Below are 22,837 nucleotides of genomic sequence, written 5' to 3' on the forward strand. Positions count from 1 at the left end.
GTGACTTCTCCTCCGAAGAGAAAACCAGTGGTGGTCAACCAAGCAATGATGGCTGTTATGCAGCAAGCAGCGCGCTAACTATCTGAGTACACAAGGGGCCTAGATGTTTCTGCAAAAAGCAGATATGAGCAAAAAATTTAACTATGCAATGGAATATATCCCTATACTTTATCAAAAAAAAGAAACTGTCGAGTGATATCAAGGATTGTATGTCGGTCACGTTCCCAGACATAACAAACTATTGTGCTCCAGACGCCATTCTGACCTGGAAAAGCATGGAGGTCTACAACTTCTGTGTGTGTGGCTGGGTCAAGGAAATTGGTATCAAGACTCTCTCGGATAAATCATGCATGGTTTTTGCTCGAATAAGATTGCATTTCATGATTTAACTTCACGTCTACTGCCATGTTTGCTGCACGCGCCCTTTACGAGTACGCGTGTTTTCCCGTCTTTATCAACATATAACTATAAATGTCAACATTGTTTATGTGCTGAAAGCTTCATTTATGATTGTTGCCTTTGGAAAAAGCTTAACTCTTAAGTTTTGCTCACATTTCCTTTACGAAACACTCTAAGCAAAAATGCATTTAGAAAATACAAATAATGTCAAGATAACACCTAAATGGGAAACACTAAACGTTAAAAGTACTTCAAACAAACTTTTAGTGATCACTGTAAACTCATGCTTTTTAGACTCGGCTCCCTTTGTCTGAAGTGCATACTAATTTTCTCATCCGTCGTTTCGTTAAAATTTGGCTCTTCTGCCCTTTTTGAGTATCTCGAGGGTCGTTTATCCATTTTGCGATTTGAACGGTTCCAACAGCCAACACTACCAATGAGCCAGACGTTAGCCGGACGTGACGTCATGTGAATCCAAGCAATTAAGCATGCAAGTTGAGGTACTACTGTAATTCAAACGTGTCATCAATCAGCCCAAATTCAAGCATGCATTTGAATGAATGGCTGCACGTTTATTTATCTACATTATTTTTATTGGAGCTTACATACAGTATAGCGAGGGCAGATCAGTGAAGTAGGACGCAGCAAACGTAAATATTTGGCTTCAGTCATGTTCTCTTTGGGTCCTCCGGCTTCCTCCCCCCTCCAAAAACATGCACCTGGGGATAGGTTGATTGGCAACACTAAATTGGCCCTAGTGTGTGAATGTGTGTGTAAATGTTGTCTGTCTATCTGTGTTGGCCCTGCGATTAGCTGACGACTTGTCCAGGGTGTACACCACCTTCCGCCCAAGTGCAGCTGGGATTGGCGCGACTCAGAGAGGGACAAGCGGTAGAAAATGGATGGATGTTTGGATAAACTAATATCATATGGTAAACCTTGGTGATTGGGATTTGACGAAATGTCCTTGATTGACATAGAGAGCTGATGTCATGTTCTTCTTCTTCAGACCCTAAACAAGTAGACACTCAAAAGCGCCTCTGTTGACTATTCAATAATCCATCCATCAATCTTCAATTCAATCAACAAACCAATTATCATGTCCATCTGTAGCACCCCACCCAGCCTCTCATGCATGGGTTTCACATTAAATATAGGTAGTATGTTTCACTACATGTGCAACACTAAGGGGTTGCTTAACCTTTCGAAACAGACAACAAAACAACAACTAGTACTTCCCTCTATGCAGGAAATAAGTCCCCTCCTTTAAATTTGTTGACATATGTACCCTTTTAAAATGGATGAAACAACACATAAAATTGAATGATTACTACAGGGGCCACAGTTCCTTCTAATCTTTTACTTGCCACAAATAGGCAAGGAAAAAAGATCGGTGAGCTTCTTCATCTGTATTGGGTCAGTGCCACCGGTTCCTAAGTCAATAGCCCACTGTGAATTTTCTCAGTGCTCCAGATGGCAAGCATGCTATGCAACTCTGTTTAACAACAAATTAATTTTGAATCAAGTTTGATTCACAGAATGAGCACCACATTTTTTATTTCCGTTCAAAGGAATCCAGAGGGGAAGAAGAAAAGTTATTTAACAAGCGCTTTTGATCAGAACCTTTTTTTTGTCCACATGCTATCAATTTCTTCTCCCTCACTGACTGTAACACAAGCCTGTTAATAGTTAATATCAAACGAGATCAAAGTCATGTGCGTGTGTTGGGGACACAGGAAATTATGTCATAGGGTCATTAAAATTAAGATGACATTAAATGCAGAAACATCAAAAAAGTGCAACACACACATATACAAATAATACAACCAATGCGTGGCGCTCCAGACTATAATTGATAGCTGTGGTCTTACACAAATAATAAATGAACCTACGCATCGCAACGGCAATACGATAGATCTAGTGCTGGTCAGGGGTGTCACCACCTCCAAAGTTATGGTACTCCCGTATACTAAAGTAATGTCCGATCATTACCTTATAAAATTCGAAGTTCTGACTCATTGTCAACAAACTAATAATAATAATAACTGCTATAGCAGCCGCAACATTAATGCCGCCACAACGATGACTCTTGCTGACCTACTGCCTTCGGTAATGGCACCATTCCCAAATTATGTCGGCTCTATTGATAACCTCACTAACAACTTTGACAATGCCCTGCGCAAAACCATTGATAGTATAGCACCGCTAAAACAAAAAAGGGCCCCTAAAAGGTGCACCCCATGGTTTACAGAGGAAACCAGAGCTCATAAATTATCATGTAGAAAGTTGGAACGCAAATGGCGCGCGACCAAGCTTGAGGTTTTCCATCAAGCATGGAGTGATAGTTTAATATCGTATAAACGCATGCTTACCTTAGCTAAAGCTAAATATTACTCAAATCTCATCCGCCTCAACAAAAACGACCCTAAATTTTTGTTTAGTACAGTAGCATCGCTAACCCAACAAGGGACTCCTCCCAATAGCTCCACCCACTCGGCAGATGACTTTATGAATTTCTTTAATAAGAAAATTGAACTCATTAAAAAGGAGATTAAAGACAACGCATCCCAGCTACAACTGGGTTCTATGAACACAGATACAACTGTATCTACGACGGATACTGCAATACAAAATAGTCTCTCTCTTTTTGATGAAATAACATTAGAGGAACTATTACAGCGTGTAAGTGGGATAAAACAAACAACATGTTTACTTGACCCACTTCCTGGGAAACTTATCAAGGAGCTTTTTGTATTATTAGGTCCATCAGTGCTAAATATTATAAACTTATCACTTTCCTCTGGCACTGTTCCCCTAGCATTCAAGAAAGCGGTTATTCATCCTCTGCTCAAAAGACCTAACCTTGATCCTGACCTCATGGTAAACTACCGACCGGTGTCCCACCTTCGCTTTATTTCGAAAATCCTCGAAAAAATTGTCGCACAGCAGCTAAATGAACACTTAGTGTCTAACAATCTCTGTGAACCTTTTCAATCCGGTTTCAGGGCAAATCACTCTACGGAGACAGCCCTCGCAAAAATGACTACTGATCTACTGCTGACGATGGATTCTGATGCGTCATCTATGTTGCTGCTTCTTGATCTTAGCGCTGCTTTCGATACCGTCGATCATAATATTTTATTAGAGCGTATCAAAACACGTATTGGTATGTCAGACTTAGCCTTGTCGTGGTTTAACTCTTATCTTACTGACAGGATGCAATGCGTCTCCCATAATAATGTGACCTCTGACTATGTTAAGGTAACGTGCGGAGTTCCTCAGGGTTCGGTTCTTGGCCCTGCACTCTTTAGTATTTACATGCTGCCGCTAGGCGACATCATACGCAAATACGGTGTTAGCTTTCATTGCTATGCTGATGACACCCAACTCTACATGCCCCTAAGGCTGACCAACACGCCGGATTGTAGTCAGCTGGAGGCGTGTCTTAATGAAATTAAACATTGGATGTCCGCTAACTTCTTGCAACTCAACGCCAAGAAAACGGAAATGCTGATTATCGGTCCTGCTAAACACCGACATTTATTTAATAATACCACCTTAACATTTGACAACCAAACAATTACACAAGGCGAATCAGTAAAGAATCTGGGTATTATCTTCGACCCAACTCTCTCGTTTGAATCACACATTAAGAGTGTTACTAAAACGGCCTTCTTTCATCTCCGTAATATCGCTAAAATTCGTTCTATTTTATCCACTAGCGACGCTGAGATCATTATTCATGCGTTCGTTACGTCTCGTCTCGACTACTGTAACGTATTATTTTCGGGTCTCCCTATGTCTAGCATTAAAAAATTACAGTTGGTACAAAATGCGGCTGCTAGACTTTTGACAAGAACAAGAAAGTTTGATCATATTACGCCTATACTGGCTCACCTGCACTGGCTTCCTGTGCACTTAAGAAGTGACTTTAAGGTTTTACTACTTACGTATAAAATACTACACGGTCTAACTCCGTCCTATCTTGTCGATTGTATTGTACCATATGTCCCGGCAAGAAATCTGCGTTCAAAGAACTCCGGCTTATTAGTGATTCCCAGAGCCCAAAAAAAGTCTGCGGGCTATAGAGCGTTTTCTATTCGGGCTCCAGTACTATGGAATGCCCTCCCGGTAACAATTAGAGATGCTACCTCAGTAGAAGCATTTAAGTCCCATCTTAAAACTCATTTGTATACTCTAGCCTTTAAATAGCCCCCCTGTTGGACCAGTTGATCTGCCGTTTCTTTTCTTTTCTCCTCTGCTCCCCTTTTCCTTGAGGGGGGGGGGGGCACAGGTCCGGTGGCCATGGATGAAGTGCTGGCTGTCCAGAGTCGGGACCCGGGGTGGACCGCTCGCCTGTGCATCGGCTGGGAACATCTCTACGCTGCTGACCCGTCTCCGCTCGGGATGGTGTCCTGCTGGCCCCACTATGGACTGGACTCTTACTATTATGTTGGATCCACTATGGACTGGACTCTCACAATATTATGTCAGACCCACTCGACATCCATTGCTTTCGGTCTCCCCTAGAGGGGGGGGGGTTACCCACATATGCGGTCCTCTCCAAGGTTTCTCATAGTCATTCACATCGACGTCCCACTGGGGTGAGTTTTTCCTTGCCCGTATGTGGGCTTTGTACCGAGGATGTCGTTGTGGCTTGTGCAGCCCTTTGAGACACTTGTGATTTAGGGCTATATAAATAAAGATTGATTGATTGATTGATTGAATGACCGGTGCAAATCTGCAGGTCTGATATGCTTATGACAGGATAATAATGGCAGGATTACCCCAAGGCACATTGACATCTTATTCAGGTTCCTGAGTTATGTGCTTACACAAGATTATCTTGGAATACTCTACAACAGAAAAACAAACAACTTCAACATTCCTAGAAAAGTAACTAAATCAAGGACACGCAAAACCAAGCCCGCACGAATTTACGAAAAAGCACTCTCACACTTTTCTAACACAAACAAATATCAAAGAGGTCATTAAATAGAAGAATAAATCCCAATAAGCTCGCTGTGGTGTCAAGAATGCCTATGTGATTACAAACAGATGGAATAACAGCAAACACTGGTGCTTGGAGCTCAATCTGCAAACAGGAAAGTCTAACCTCAACAGGCAGACTCTTTCCCCTAATCATTCCCAGACTCCCGCTTGTTATTATTTCAACTCCGTCTCTGAGGTCCAACAACCAGCCCATAAAGTACATTCATCCAAAATAACCACAGTGTTTCATTCTGTGAGGGGAAAAAAGTTTTGACCATAGTGCAACTTAGTTTTTTACTTATAGCCTTGAATCAGGACCTGCATAGGATACAATCTATTATCATAGCAGGAATGGCTTTTATTTTCACAACTTTAAATGCATTATTCATTTCCAGTCAGAGCTGAAATTGAAATTTGCATCTTTCCACATGCAGTCATGTGCAAACTCACACACAAACACACTCACACCACACACACAAGATTCATGTTTTTCTATTGAACAGAAAACGGCACCAACACACACAAAACACAGACTTTTTGACTCCAGTGGAGAAACACACTTCTTTCATCACCACTCTCAACATATTGCCAAAAAAGACAACTCACCGATTTCCCGTTGTAGTAGTACATTAAAGAATTACTGCCCATTCCAGGGACAGGATAGGCACAATACATTTTGAACAAATGACCGGATGAAGGTATATTAGTAGAGTATGCAATTTCTCACTGGACATACATCCAAACCATTCAAAAGGGACTAATAACTCTCTCAGTGCTGGCCTCCACTCAGAGGAAACTTATGCAAAGCAGGACGGTACCACTCAGCACGGAGGGAAGGGGAGGCTGTCAGGAGGGAGTGGCTGGTTTGGTACGCCCCTCTTAAGCCGCTGAGTGCTAAGGCGAAGAGGAAAGGGATGAGGGGGAAGGGAAGCAACAACGAGGTGGGTATAAAAAAGATAAAGGGAAGTGGGTGGGACAGAAAACAAAATGTGTGAGCCTATTTATAGTGAGAGAGAAAAAAAATATTTAATTCCGAGCATAAAAAATTAAAAACAATTTTGTGCCGTGGAACCCTTAATAAACTGGAACTAAAACACTTAAATTCTTGGCTGGAAAAGTGAGCCAAATTCTTTTCACACATTTGAATCCTAAGAGTTCCTAAGGACCCACTCATTTGGCATCCCAGACAAGAGTGTGAACACGGAAGGAAGACAATCACGAGGGATGTAAAATATGGGAGTGTTGGCCGAACCAGAGATTCACTGGAGAAGTGTGTGTAAACACTGTGAAGCATGCAACAGCTGCAAAGAGCCTGGCCTAGTGACGTTCACAACAGGAAAATAATGCTTCCATTTCCCAAACCCCCCCGCGGGCCTAAGGCAGGGGGGAGCACCAGAGCGGGAAAGCAAAACATCAACAGCCATTTTATTACGGTGTACTGTCACTGCAAAGCCACACCGCTTCCAATTTATCCACCTTCATCCTGTGGAAAGAGGACGGCGGGGAGGGCAAAGGAGAGCAGAAGAAAGGAGAGGATTGATACGATATTCCATTGAAAGCCTTGCATGCTGGAGTCTTTCATGACGACCACTCAAAGCTTCCTGGACTAAATAAACACAGGCCTGCAAACTCATTTTCGACAATATTGTTTTAGAAAGATTAAGCCTCTACGTCTCTAGAAAACTCGGCCTTTATTATGTTTTGCCTTTGGTAGTGTTATTGTTTATCCCCATTCCCTTCCTTCTGCCGACTTCTTTTAAACTCTTCCAAAACACTGGCTCGACATTCTGTGACCGCTTTATATCTGGATTTGATTCAAGTTGATGCTTTAAGGAAAATGGCTGTGATAGAAGTGTTTGAAGGGGGGCTAAAAACAAGTCCAGACCCGGCTCTGTCAAGTGAGGCAAGGCAACATAAAAGGACAAAGAAAACGGGCATTAATTTGAGGAGTGCATGCTCACTGACTCACAGCACTGCTACGCCAGCAGAGAAACCAAGCATGCCTCTCAATGTAAGGGAAAAGTTTTACGACACCTTTGTGAGTCATGGCAGAAAGGTAACAGCCGTGACATTGTGACAACTGTCCAAATCCCTGAAGGAGATGAAGGGCATGCATGCTTCATCACCTGCTCTAAAGGCACACCAGTCATTGCGCTGTGCTTTTCTTGGAATTTGTTTAGCTGTTGCAAAAACAATGAGCAAATCCACAGGCTGAGGTCATCTCCATCTCAGGCACGGATTTAGCAATGATGTCACCAGACAGGAAGATTGTTTCCTGTAAGAAGCTCTGGTTCTAATTAGGGAGGGCTCACACGGGGGATTGGGGGCGCACTTGGGGATACTGACACCCTCCTCAGGTTCCCAACAAAAATCCTCGCAAAAGGTAAAGCAATCATAGCAACAATAAAGTACAGTAGTTATTTTCTAAAACACAAGCTGAATGCCTTACCTTTTATAATTATATTTTATCAATACTTTTATATACATCGAAACTACGTACTCATGGCCAAACAAGCAAAAAATAAAACCACAGAATACCACAAGGTTACTGCACCAAATCCTGTATGACCTTTGCGAATAAGCAAACTTTTTATAATTTTTTTAGGGAAATAGATGGTAAACTGATAATATCTCTCTATACCTTTTTGGGCTGTCATCTGTGCAACTTTGAAAAAGTGTGTTATACAGCGTGTTATATTGTGGTATCCAACAGTTGTGTAAATTCAACTGTTAAAGGGGAACATTATCACCAGACCTATGTAAGCGTCAATATATACCTTGATGTTGCAGAAAAAAGACCATATATTTTTTTAACCGATTTCCGAACTCTAAATGGGTGAATTTTGTGCGAATTAAACGCCTTTCTATTATTTGCTCTCGGAGCGATGACGTCACATCGGGAAGCAATCCGCCATTTTCTCACTTTTGTCGGTGTGTTGTCGGAGGGTGTAACAACACGAAGACGGACGGATTCAAGTTGCACCAGTGGCCCAAAGATGCGAAAGTGGCAAGAAATTGGACGAAATTTGTTCAAAATACGAGGCTGTGGGGAAAGCCGACGAAATGGTCAGTCGTTTGTTCCGCACACTTTACCGACGAAAGCTATGCTACGACAGATATGGCAAGAATGTGTGGATATCCTGTGAAGGTGATCAAGAGAAGAATATTGACCGTAGCTTCCCTGGCCTGCTGACATCAACTCCAAATCTGGACAGATCAGCTTTCAGGAAAAGAGAGCGGATGAGGGTATGTCTACAGAATATATTAATTGATGAAAACTTTATTCATTACTCGCGGTTTTACGTAAATTATTATACATAAACTGTGTTTACCAATAATTTAGCTTAAAAACATTTATTTTTTTCAATCATTCGAGTACATTCGGGTAGTCTTGTGTAATGCAGTATTTTGTGTCTATTTAGGTATGGTTAACCTGAGTGCTGAAATCGTGGAAAAATATATGTTCTTAGCGTGCCTGAAATGGGCTGTCTGCACTCTCAAAGTGCATGTTGTTGCCAAATGTATTTCATATGCTGTAAACCTAGTTCATAGTTGTTAGTTTCCTTTAATGCCAAACAAACACAAACCAATCGTTGGTTAGAAGGCGATCGCCGAATTCGTCCTCGCTTTCTCCCGTGTCGCTGGCTGTCGTGTTGTTTTCGTCGGTTTCGCTTGCATACGGTTCAAACCAATATGGCTCAATAGCTTCAGTTTATTCTTCAATTTCGTTTTCGCTACCTGCCTCCTCAATACATGCGTAATCTGTTGAATCGCTTAAGCCGCTGAAATCCGAGTCTGAATCCGAGCTAATGTCGCTATATCTTGCTGTTCTATGCGCCATGTTTGTTTGTATTGGCTTCACTGTGTGACGTCACAGGAAAATGGACGGGTGTATATAACGATGGTTAAAATCAGGCACTTTGAAGCTTTTTTTAGGGATATTGCGTGATGGGTAAAATTTTTAAAAAAACTTCGAAAAATAAAATAAGCCACTGGGAACTGATTTTTAATGGTTTTAACCCTTCTGAAATTGTGATAATGTTCCCCTTTAAAAGAAATTGTCACTGTAATAACACGCTCGTGCCTTGGTCTTGGTTGTGAGAGAGTGTATCTTTACTGACTAACTTCTATTATTCTTTAAAATCACAAACAGTTGCTCACTTGGACACCATTAAGTTGCAGACGCAGTTTCCCAGTCAAGACTTACATAATTCTTCTTGTGATTGTGTTGTGTCTGCCAGATTTCCTGTCAGGCTGCATTTTGAAGACTGGAGGACAGTCGTCCTCACTGATAACTTCAATATTTACACAGACATGATTTTTTTTTGTACATTTTTGTTTTTTTAAACAACGACCATGCAATGTACTACATTTACTTTACATTGTAATGGACATAGTGCTATAATTTTCTGTTCAGTCAACCACTGTGCCGCGGCACACTAGAGTTCCGTGAGATAGTCTGGTGTGCCGTGGGAGATTATGTAATTTCACCTATCCATCCATCCATCCATTTTCTACCGCTTATTCCCTTTGGGGTCGCGGGGGGCGCTGGAGCCTATCTCAGTCACCTAATTGGGTTAAAAGTTGGTACATTTTAAGTCTAATTTATACCTTTAGTTTTCGCCCTATTTTTGTGCCCTTGTGTGCACAATCCTTTCCATCCTTTGTAACTGAGCTACTGTGTGGACAATTTTCCCTTGTGGATCATTAAAGCTTGTGTAAGTCTAAGCCAAAAAATATTTTTTGCAAACCAGTAATTATAATACGCAAATAATGTGCCGTTGTTGAGTGTCTAGACTCTAGAGCTCGGCAGACTAACCATGTTATACTCTTCCATATCAGTAGATGGCAGCAGGTAGCTAATTGCTCTGTAGATGTCGGCAACATGGTTTGTCGTGATCACGATATGCAAACGACAGCGGGAGGCAGCGTGCATGGAAAAAGCTATCTAATTTTTAAACCAAAAATAAACAAAAGGTGAGTGCCCCTAAGAAAAGGCATTGAAGCTTAGGAAAGGCTATGCAGAACGAAACTAAAACTGAACTGGCTACAAGGTAAACAAAGACAGAATGCTGGACGACAGCAAAGACTTACAGCGTGTGGAGCGGAGACGCCGTCCACATCCGTACAAGACATGACAATCAACAATGTCCACACAAAGGATAGCATCCGCACAACTTAAATAGTATTGATTGCTAAAACAAAGCGAGTGCGGGGAAAAGCGTTCAAGGAAGACATGAAACTGCTACAGGAAAACACCAACAAAACAGGAAAAGCCACAAAAATAGGAGCGCAAGACAAGAATTAAAACACTACACACAGGAAAACACCAAAAAACTCAAAATAAGTCACAGTGTGATGTGACCGGTCGTGACAGTACAACTTCTTTGAGACAAGAGCTATAGTGATGCATGGTTGGTTGTGGTTTGAATTCATATCCAACAACTGCGAGAACGACTTTTCACTGTCAATATCGGCTGCTGAGTTTAATTTTTTTAATGTATTCTGCTGGTTGTGTGCCTCTGGACTTTTTTGATGAAAGAAATGTGCCTTGGCTCAAAAAAGGTTGAAAAACACTGCTCTACCATATATAAAGATATCCGCTGACGTATAGTAACTAAGAAAAATATGTCACGAAAGTCTTAAAGTTTGGAAAAAGGCAAGATCATTTTATAAATATCCCTCCCATGTCTCCATTGTTTTATTTCAATTTTCCGGGACCTACGGGGATCCCAAACACACAAAAACATGTACCAACTATCCATCCATTTTCTACCGCTTATTCCCTTCGGGGTCGCGGGGGGCGCTGGAGCCTATCTCAGCTACAATCGGGCGGAAGGCAGGGTACACCCTGGACACTAATAAGAAAAAATGGTTTTGCATAATAGAGCCCCCTTAATACAAAAACCACATACGCTTGGCGGGGCAGCACGGTGGAAGAGGGGTTAGTGCGTCTGCCTCACAATACGAAGGTGCCGAGTAGTCTGGGGTTCAATCCCAGGCTCGGGATCTTTCTGTGTGGAGTTTGCATGTTCTCCCCGTGACTGCGTGGGTTCCCTCCGGGTACTCCGGCTTCCTCTCACCTCCAAAGACATGCACCTGGGGATAGGTTGATTGGCAACACCAAATTGGCCCTAGTGTGTGAATGTGAGTGTGAATGTTGTCTGTCTATCTGTGTTGGCCCTGCGATGAGGTGGCGACTTGTCCAGGGTGTACCCCGCCTTCCGCCCGATTGTAGCTGAGATAGGCTCCAGCGCCCCCCGCGACCCCGAAGGGAATAAGCGGTAGAAAATGGATGGATGGATGGACATACTCTTGGCCAGACAAACACAGAATATGTCAGCATCAATCACAAAGTTATGCAATAAATCCTGAATGAGATTTTCAAATAAACCAACTTTTTTTTTTTTTAAACACAAATACAAAACACCTTTCAATATATTTTAATGGCTGTCATTTTTGCAACTTCATTTGCTATTTTGTATTACTTAGAAAAAAACCTACTGAAACAGCTCGTTATATTGTGATATTCAAAGGTTGTGTAAATTAAACAGTGAAAATAACTTGCTTGTAACTCTATTAACAAACTAGCAGTGGAAAAGTATGCAGCGTTGCGCCTTTACCTGTACTGTGGTGGAAGGGTGTTGTAATGAGAACATGGTGTTTAAAAACGCACAAGTAAAGTATTTTTACATTCTTCAAGTCAAAAACAGTTGCTCACTTGGACATTATTAAGTTGCAGATTCCCGGTCAAGACTCTTAGAATTCCTCTTGTGATTGTGTTGTGTCTGCCAGGTTTCCTGTCTGACTGCATTTTGAAGCCTCGAGGACAATCATTCTCAGTGACAACTTCAATATAGATAATAGTTTTTAGTAAGAAATGCAATGTAATACAGCTGCCTTACATTACAATGGACATATTCCTATAATTTACTGTTCAGCACACAAATGTAAAGTTATTGACTGGACCTAATCCGTTACAAATATGTAAAGGTAACCGAGCAGTGCTTAAAACATTTAAAAGCGCCAATGGATAAAAAATAAATAATTCAACACCAAATAACCATTAATATGCACAAACTATGAAACTATGACTAATAACAAACCTACATGTATTCCACTTGGCATCCTATGGATGCATTCCATCTTAATGTACCTCAGGGGTCCTCTAGCTTATCACATTTGCAAGTGGACTTACAATTAGAGCACTACCTCAACTTACAAACTCAATTGGTTACACAATTAAACCCTGGTATAGCTCATTTTAAATGGACATCTACCTTACTAACGATGCAATAAAATTATTTACAAACATGTAAATAGTAAGTTGACACGTGTACTCTATGTACAAAATCCAAAACCAGTGAAGTTTGCACGTTGTGTAAATCGTAAATAAAAACAAAATACAATGATTTGCAAATCCTTTTCAACTTATATTCAATTGAATAGACTGCAAAGACAGGATGTTTACTGTTCGAACCGAGAAACTTAATTTTTTTTGTGCAAATAATCATTAACTTAGAATTTAATGGCAGCAACACATTGCAAAAAAGTTGGCACAGGGGTATTTTTACCACTGTGTTACATGGCTTTTCCTTTTTACAACACTCAGTAAACGTTTGGGAACTGAGGAGACACATTTTTGAAGATTTTCAGGTGGAATTCTTTCCCATTCTTGCTTGATGTACAGCTTAAGTTGTTCCGACAGTCCGGGGTCTCCGTTGTGGTATTTTACGCTTCATAATGCGCCTCACATTTTCAATGGGAGACAGGTCTGGACTGCAGGGAGGCCAGTCTAGTATCCGCACTCTTTTACTACAAAGCCACACTGTTGTAACACGTGCAGAATGTGGCTTGGCATTGTCTTGCTGAAATAAGCAGGGGCGTCCATGAAAAAGACGTTGCTTGGATGGCAACATATGTTGCTCCAAAACCTGTATATACCTTTCGGCATTAATGGTGCCTTCACAGATGTGTAAGTTACCCATGCCTTGGGCACTAATACACCCCCATACCATCACAGATGCTGGCTTTTGAACTTTGCGCCTCGAACAGTCCGGATGGTTCTTTTACTCTATGGTCCGGACGACACGACGTCCACAGTTTCCAAAAACAATTTGAAATGTGGACTCGTCAGACCACAGAACACTTTTCCACTTTGCATCAGTCCATCTTAGATGAGCTCGGGCCCAGCGAAGTGTTTCTGGGTGTTGTTGATAAATGGCTTTCACTTTGCATAGTAGAGTTTTAACTTGCACTTACAGATGTAGCGACCAACTGTAGTTACTGACAGTGGTTTTCTGAAGTGTTCCTGAGCCCATGTGGTGATATCCTTTACACACTGATGTCGGTTTTTGATGCACTACCGACTGAGGAATAGAAGGTCACGGGCATTCAATGTTGGTTTCTGGCCTTGCCGCTTATGTGCAGTGATTTCTCCAGATTCTCTGAAAATGTTGATGATATTACGGACCGTGGATGGTGAAATTCCTAAATTCCTTGCAATAGCTTGTTGAAAAATTTTGTTCTTAAACTGTTTGACAATTTGCTCACGCATTTGTTCACAAAGTGGTGACCCTCGCCCCATCCCTGTTTGTGAATGACTGAGCATTTTATGGAAGCTGCTTTTATTCCCAATCATGGCACCCACCTGTTCCCAATTAGCCTGTTCACCTTTACTAAATTTTCTCAATCGTTTTTGCCACTTGTGCCAGCTCAAAAATGTAATATCTTGTCTTTGCAGTGTATTTAATTGAATATACATTGTATGTTGAAAAGGATTTGCAAATCATTGTATCCTGTTTTTATTTACGATTTACACAATGTTCCAACTTCACTGGTTTTGGGTTTTGTACTAAAATAAATAACTATACGCTGACAAACATGTAACGATAACTTTCTTTACAGAGTGCAACACATGCTGGGTAGTCCAGTGGCAACTCCCTGACCCTCAAATTCCTACAACAAATGATTATTTGCTTTTTACTACTTTTCCTCATAGTAGTATTCGTAGTTATCCTCTACCCTTTCTTTGTGTGTTAAGTGCTTGGTGTGTTTTTCCATTTCTGAAAAACGTGTGAAGGTGCATATACGAGTTACTAATCAGCTGTTGCTAGACCAAGAATGAACCTCTTCCACAAGCAAAGCTGTGCAGACCATCTCTTACAAACACAATAACTACTATAGATTGAGTAACATAAAGACAACATCTTGTTGATGTTCAAGATGTGGATGTACTGTACATTCTAAGAATGTTTTTTAGTGTGTTTTTACGGCATATGGTCTGTTGTGGATATCAACATTGTGTTAATGTATTGATAAAGCAAGTTTGTCCAGTTTGTTTAGGGCTGAAACACGCTGTGAAAATAAATGTTACAAAAATGAATAGCTCTCGGCAAGTTTCATTTTGGAAAAGTAGCATTTGGTATAAAAAAGGTTGGAGACCCCTACTGTAGTTGTGCTACCTAGTAATGTTGGTAAATAACAGTCATTAACTCTTAACCCCTTGACAAAAAATGTCATTTTAGTCCAAAATTGAGGATACTACTGTAATTCCAGACTATAAACCACTACTTTTTTCTACGCTTTAAACTCTGTGGCTTATGAAACGGTGCGGCTAATTTATGGATTTTTCTTCACTGACGGCCGTAATGCAAATAGTTTTCATTAAACACATGCAGAGACGCTGAAAGGATCTGTTGTTGTTTGTGCTATGGCGCCATCTTTTGGATGAGTTTGTTCACTGCAGGTGCTTTTGGGTGAATGCTTACAGTGTTTCCTGCTGTAAAGCTTTGAGCCGGAAGTTCAAGTGTCGTCCGGTCTTCTAATCGTCCATAGCGTTGCTACTCGGTTCTTAGCGTTGGGGCGGTATGGCTCGGTTGGTGGAGCGGCCGTGCCAGCAACTTGAGGGTTGCAGGTTCGATCCCCGCATCTGCCATCTTAGTTACTGCCGTTGTGTCCTTGGGCAAGATAATTTACCCACCTGCTCCCAGTGCCACCCACACTGGTTTAAATGTAACTTAGATATTGGGTTTCACTATGCAAAGCGGTTTGAGTCACTAGAAAAAAGCGCTATATAAATATAATTCACTTCACTTCAATTCACTACTCATATACATTCTTCATTCATCCCTCCAAGCAATGTTTGTAAGTTTTACAATATAACTAAAACAATTCTTACTTACCAAACCGTGTCATGTGTGATGTTTGTAGGAGTGTTTTCATGCATATTTGTACGTGCTATCGTAATGTAATGAAACTAGCGTTGTTAGCATTGGCTAATGTGCTAACAAGTTTACGAGTGTCTGTGTTAGTATTATTAACGCACAATGGCATTCTGTTTGTATTGTTTCAGTTTCACAAATACCTCAGTAAATTCACCAAAAAGTCACCATGGACTTATTGAATTGGTTTAGCTGATTGGAGAGCTAGCGACCGCAGCTAGTGGGTCCATGACGATGACATCTATTTTGTTTGATCAGCCATTTTACTGCCATGCTACAGACACCATTTGGAAAAACGGTATGCAAATAAACAGTTACAAAATCTTTAACATTTACAAAATTTGTAACTCATTTAACAACATACATAATATATCTGCTGCATATAGTGGGTGCGGGTAATATATGGAAAAAAATGTTTTCTAAAATTTAGTGGGTGCGGTTTATATGTGCGCTCTATAATATGGAAAATATGGTATTTTTGGACTCATTAAAAGATGTCAAGTACTGTTATGAAAACACCAAATGTGTACTAGGTCTGAAAACAAATTAGCCTGTGTTTGACTCTCCAACTACTATTAATCCCATGTGATGTGGTGAGATACAACAGGGAGTACGAAAAATCTACAAAAAGCAGAGGAGGGCAAAATAAGAACAAAGGGTTCAAATGTTAAACAGAGTGGGAGTAGTTCTGCAAGGATTAGTTTCATACAAATTACAAATTATCCCAATTTGTTATTCAGTTATAGCTGCATCAGCAAGGTCACAGCAACAATGGGTCCCCAGAAAAGACAGGCGTTGAGGGGTGACTTGGCTTATTAAAAAAAAGTCCCAGTGGACCCTGACAGATTTTAGGTCTAAGCCGAGTGGACAATTTGAGGAAACCTTTGGCACTTGTTTTATGATTTTATTAACATATAGAGGACACACTCTGGATTTGGTCACTACTTATGGTCTGTCCACCAATGTGTCCTCTGTTGTCGACTTGACCACTACTGTGTGTTTTTTAATATCACAGCTTTTATCCAGCGGGAGATATCAGTGCGAACTGTGATGAAGCGCTATTTAACTTCTGAAGTGGCTTCAAATTTTATTAGAGTTTTTAATAACTGTCCTCCAATAGTTTAACCTGCACCCTATGATTTTATAGTTGGCAATTTTAATCAAAACCTCAAATCCAGCCTTGACGCTGGTGTTTCTCTAAAATCAAGAAAAGACATTTTAAAATCAGTATCTTCATGGAGAAATAATGAGAATATCAAAAAAAAAAAAAAAAAAAATTGCAGGATAGCAGAGAGGAAAGGAAAGAAGTATAAACTAATGATTAACCATCAAATATTACGTGAACAGCAAAAAATATACAACATGGCGGTTAAGAACGCAAGAAACACTTTTTTCTCTCCAGTAATTTCAATCAATAAGAATAATCCCAGAGCCCTTTTTGCAAAAATTAACCATTTGTTTAACCCTGATTTTAATAATATACCTCGCACACCTACAGACTCCCTTTGTGAGCAGTTTTCAGACCACTTCAGAGAAAAAATAAACACCATCAGATCCATCCATCTTCTTCCGCTTATCCGAGGTCGAGTCGCAGGGGCAGCAGCTTAAGCAGAGAATCCCAGATTTCCCTCTCCCCAGCCGCTTTGTATAGCTCTTGCCGGGGGATTCCGAGGCGTTTCCAGGCCAGCCGGGAGACATAGTCTTCCCAACGTGTCCTGGGTCTTCCCCGTGGCCTCCTAATTACTGCAGCACGCACAATCATGTGTGCTTACGGACTGTATCCATTGCAGACTGTATTGCTACATATTGATATATAATGTAGGAACCAGAATATTAATAACAGAAAGAAACAACCCTTTAGTGTGAATGAGTGTGAATGAGTGTAAATGGGGAGGGAGGTTTATTGGGTTGGTGCACTAATTGTAAGTGTATCTTGTGTTTTCTATGTTGATTTAATTAAAAAAACAAAAACAAAAACAAAAAACGATACCGATAATAAAAAAAAACAATACCGATAATTTCCGATATTACATTTTAACGCATTTATCGGCCAATGTCCGATAATATCGGCCTGCCGATATTATCGGACATCTCTAATTTTAATAATTACAGACCTGTATCAAATTTACCATTTTTAAGTAACATTTTAGAAAAACTTGTTTTCAAACAACTATTTGATTTTTTAAATAAATGCAATATTTTAGAGAAGTTTCATTCTGGTTTTAGGTTGAACCACAGTACAGAAACAGCTCTTTTAAAGATCATGAACGATCTCAGATTGAGTGTTGACTCGCATAAACTGCAGTCTTGGTTCAACTGGATCTTAGTGCTGCCTTCGATAAAGTACATCACACCATTCTTTTAAATAGAATAAAACACCTGGTGGGCCTCTTTGGTATTGTTCACAAATGGTTCACTTCTCATCTCTCAGACAGAAAACCCTTGGTAAGTATGGATACATGCTCCTCAAAGACCCATCACATGTGGCGTGCCTCAAGGATCAATTTTAGGTCCTTTTCTTTTTAATATTTACATGATTCCACTTGGCAGTGTCATCAAGAGACATGAAAATAATTTCCACAGTTATGCTGATGTCACACAGTTGTCTATTTCCATGCCTCCTGATGACACAAGACCAATTGATACTCTTTTTAATTGCAGTTCTGATATTAAGTCCTGGATGGCAGATAACCTTTTACAGCTTAACCAGGACAAGACTGAAGTTTTAGTCATTGGCCCTGAGGCCCTGTGAGAGAAAAACTACAATCATTGTCTTTAACGCCTTCACTACAAGGGAAAATTTGGGTGTCGGTTTTCACTCTGACCTTAGTTTTATACCACATATAAAAAATACAATAAAAATAGGTTTTCATCATCTTAAGAATATTAAAAAAAATTGTATTTTTAACTTTGTAAAGCACTTTGTGTTGCATTTCTTTTATGTATGAAAAGCGCTTTATAAATGAAGTTTGATTGAATATGTGTATTCTTGTATGTTATTATAATGTGCTGGTAATTCCACCAAGTTGTCATTTGACTAATGACACAGAGTAGGGTTAGACATTTTGGAATATGACCTTTTATGACAAAATGCCCTTTTTGTTGCCTATATTGTTTTTGGTACTTTTGCAACCCTAGTACTAAAAGATGGACATGCTTCTCAGACGATTGTTAAAATGAGAAGTAATTCTAAGTATCAAAAGTAAGACTTCGGCATTACATTGTTAATGGTTGTCAAAGTTTAGGTTTTGTGTTAATGTTTTCTTCTTGTTACATAAAACGTCTATAAAATATTTTATAATGGTGGCATTGGATTGGATTTTCCTGTTTACCTAATAGGGATTTTTTAATATCCCTACAATTCTGAGGTTAACCATCATCCTATAAGGAATTGTTTTGAGGTTCAACTGTATATTACTGAAAATAGAGCATCCAAACAAATTACCGGTTTTCCTGCCATTCCTTTCCATCCCGCCTTGTTTGCATCCAAGCTACCGCTAACGAGAGATGGGTTGGCTGTTGAAACTTGCTTCCATAAGGGCACCGGTGCCAACCTAAATGGTTGTCCAGCAAGGCGGGGGAAAAAAAAGTATTGGTGCCTCATTTCAGTTATAAATGAATGCAGACTTAGCCACCTGCCCAAGTGCTTGATGGTGATATTGTGCAAATATCGTCTTGTAAGCAGTCTGACGCCTTTTTAAAACTTAATCGACGGCGTGGCGCAGTGGAAGAATGGCCGTGCACGACCCGAGGGTCCCTGGTTCAATCCCCACCTAGTACCAACCTCGTCATGTCCGTTGTGTCCTGAGCAAGACACTTCACCCTTGCTCCTGATGGGTGCTGGTTAGCGCCTTGCATGGCAGCTCCCTCCATCAGTGTGTGAATGTGTGTGTGAATGGGTAAATGTGGAAGTAGTGTCAAAGCGCTTTGAGTACCTTGAAGGTAGAAAAGCGCTATACAAGTACGACCCATTTATCATTTTATTTATCTAACATTATGGGGGAACTGCACTTTTTTTGGAATTTTAACTGTCATTCACAATCCCTATGTAAGACAAGAGCACATATGTTTTTCTTGTTTTATGCATTTTAACTTGTAAAATACGTCAAGTACAAGGTGGCAAACAATGCAACTAATACAACTCCATTTCGTAACCTGAATTTTAACCAAGTATTAGCAATATTGTTATTATAAGCGTTAATGCAGACAAACTACTTTTAGCCGCACCGTGATCACAGAGAGCTAACTAGCTTATGCTGCTATATTGTGAGTATTATGATTAATTTTTCATCCAAACAGGAAGATATGAGAATCCCATCAATCGGCATCCTAGTGAGAGCAGACATTGAACAGTACGTAATTGTTTTATTTTGTTCATAGTTTTTATATCTTGTTATGCACTTAGAAATACTGCTGCATGATGCATAGTGTTTCCATCCATCCATTTTCTACCGCTTATTCCCTTCGGGGTCGCGGGGGAGACGCTGTAGCCTATCTCAGCTACAATCGGGCGGAAGGCGGGGTACACCCTGGACAAGTCGCCACCTCATTAAAGCTTAATCTGTTTAGCACACAGCTTCTAAAACTTGTAGATCATCCTTCGTATATTCAAGCTAAACAATATGAGGTTCTGGATCATCATTTGTCCCAAAGTAATCATTGTTGGCTGTCATGAAGTCTGCATGAGTAGCAGTGTTGTTTTTGTTGAAGGGAAAAGTTAACTTTGTGAGGTGTCTTTGAGATTAATACGCCGCAATATGCTTAAAATGAGTAAAATACATAAATATTACATGGTATTATGAATGTGCCTGTTATTACATTACATATATACTTACAGTGTGTATACAAAACGTTGGTGGAGGTTTTTGGATATTTTAGAGCACTTTATTGGCACATTGGAGCGAATCATTGGTACTTTAACTTTAAATTTAACTTAACTCCCATTGGTTCTATTGTTAGTTGACTTTTGCTAGCATTTATTTACGAGTTAGAATCCATAAAAAAGAAAAACATATGTGTTCTTGTCTTACATAGGGATTGTGAATCCATCCATCGATTTTCTTCCGCTTATCCCTTTCGGGTCGCGGGAGGTGCTGGAGCCTATCTCAGCTACAATCGAGCGGAAGGCGGGGTACACCCTGGACAAGTCGCTACCTCATCACAGGGCCAACACAGATAGACAGACAACATTCACACTCAAATTCACACACTAGGGCCAATTTCGTGTTGCCAATCAACCTATCCCCAGGTGCATGTATTTGGAGGTGGGAGGAAGCCGGAGTACCCGGAGGGAACCCACGCAGTCACGGGGAGAACATGCAAACTCCACACAGAAAGATCCCGAGTGCAGGATCGAACCCAGGACGTTTGTATTGTGAGGCAGACGCACTAACCCCCGTTCCACCGTGCTGGGATTGTGAATAATAGTCAAAATTCCAAAAAAGCGCAGTTCTCCTTTAATATGCCAACCGCAATCATAAGGCCCATTACTGCACACATCTTTCGCTGTAGCGCTTTTCACAACAGCAACAAAACACTTCTTCATTATGCACCACACACAGTCATGGCAAATGAGGTGCATTCACAAGCAGCTCTTATTTTTAGACATTCTCTCTATTCTCTTTTGATGCAATAGTTATGACAGTCTATTGTGATTTCTGTTGTTTTGTTTGTTGAATTGTATTACTTAGTTTTAAACATTTAGATTAAAATTACTATTCTGTTCAACTTGCTTTTCACAAAACTCTGTAAAAAAAAAGAAAAAAGAAAAAGCATTGTTTTTACACCAAATGTATATGTTTTCCATTTTTTAAGTATTCTTTCTTTCTTTCTTTAGTTTATTTCGAACATGAACACACTTACAGCATAATACATCACACAATTTCATATCATTTCATTTTACATCATGCCCGACAAGGAGTAGGAAGAAGCAAAGCTTATTTAATCCTACCCCTTTCCCACTTCAGAGCGTTTACAAATATATAGAATCATTTACTGACCTTTTTATATAATAAAATAACATCTATGAATTAGTATACACAACAGTTTTGTAATATTTAATTAATTAATTCAGTCATTATTAACATACTGAGATGAAGAATATCTTATTTCCAATAAGGTTGGAAATATTTCTCATAATTCTTCTTCTTTGTACTTTGTAAGCACTATTATTTTGAACTGGATCATATGAGTACAATTTTTAACTTCTTTACTTAATCCATTCCATAATTTAATTCCACATACTGATATGCTAAAAGTTCTAAGTGTTGTACGTGCATATAAATGTTTTAAATAATTTTTTCCTCTAAGGTTATATTTCTCCTCTTTAGTTGAGAAGAATTGTTGTACATTCTTTGGTAGCAGGTTGTAGTTTGCTTTGTACATAATTTTAGCTGTTTGCAATTTTACCAAATCACTGAACTTTAAATTTGTCCTCTGCATTTGACCCATCCCCTTGTTCACCCCCTGGGAGGTGAGGGGAGCAGTGAACAGCAGCGGTGGCCGCGCCCGGGAAAACTTTTTCTTTTGGTCTACATGACATGTAATGGCGGTTGTTTGGTGAAAAAATGGCAAAGATTTTGTTTTACAGACCTATTTTCAAGTCACTTTTTTGCTCCCTTTTAAAAGGGTTTGTTTCGAGAGGCGGAATTGTTAGATGCAAATGAACCTCACCTCACTACGCCCCCCCCACGCTGAGTGAGTATTCGCCCTAGGGCCGCACACATGTTTTGTAGTTTTTTAGCTCAATCCACTCGACGTCCATTGAACCAGAAGGGGGGTCCCCACATCTGCGGTCTCCTCCAAGGTTTCTCATTGTATCCCACAGGGTTGAGTTTTTTCTTGCCCTGATGTGGGATCTGAGCCGAGGATATTGTTGTGGCTTGTGCAGCCCTTTGAGACACTTGTGATTAAGGGCTATATAAATAAACTTTGATTGATTGATTGATTACTTTTTTCTGCACTATGGACTTTGGTGACCACCACCAGCCATCTGTTTTGAGATACTTTCACCAGCACACAACATTCCAGATGCTATAGCGAGATCCACGGCTCAACTTGGTTTGTTTGTTTTCGGCACTAAGGAAGGAGGAAAAGATGCTGGCGGACGAGAGAGAGGAACAAAGCCTGGCTACGTACAAGTCTGGAACTATACTCCGGCGAAGTTTCAACTTTTACAGAGTCTGCAACTTTGTAACGCTAGATCCTGGACGTGTACATGTGTA

At 40.2% G+C, this 22,837-nt stretch overlaps 1 protein-coding gene across 7 annotated transcripts in view; it reads right to left on the reverse strand.

The window, feature by feature from the left end:
* The window catches only part of tcf12 (transcription factor 12), a 213,542-nt gene that overhangs the window by 52,660 nt on the left and 138,045 nt on the right, over positions 1-22,837 (reverse strand). For 2 of the 7 annotated variants that reach the window (XM_061964097.1, XM_061964096.1), the window contains exon 1: positions 5,998-6,162. The exons of the other annotated variants lie outside the window; for them this stretch is intronic. In XM_061964097.1, coding sequence (XP_061820081.1) covers positions 5,998-6,066 — 69 coding nt within the window. In that variant the 5' untranslated portion in view covers positions 6,067-6,162. Of the gene's footprint in view, positions 1-5,997; positions 6,163-22,837 lie in introns of those variants that run through there. 7 annotated transcript variants of the gene reach the window in all.

This window comes from Nerophis lumbriciformis, linkage group LG06, assembly GCF_033978685.3.
Source record: "Nerophis lumbriciformis linkage group LG06, RoL_Nlum_v2.1, whole genome shotgun sequence".
In the NCBI taxonomy this organism is placed as follows: Eukaryota; Metazoa; Chordata; class Actinopteri; order Syngnathiformes; family Syngnathidae; genus Nerophis; species Nerophis lumbriciformis.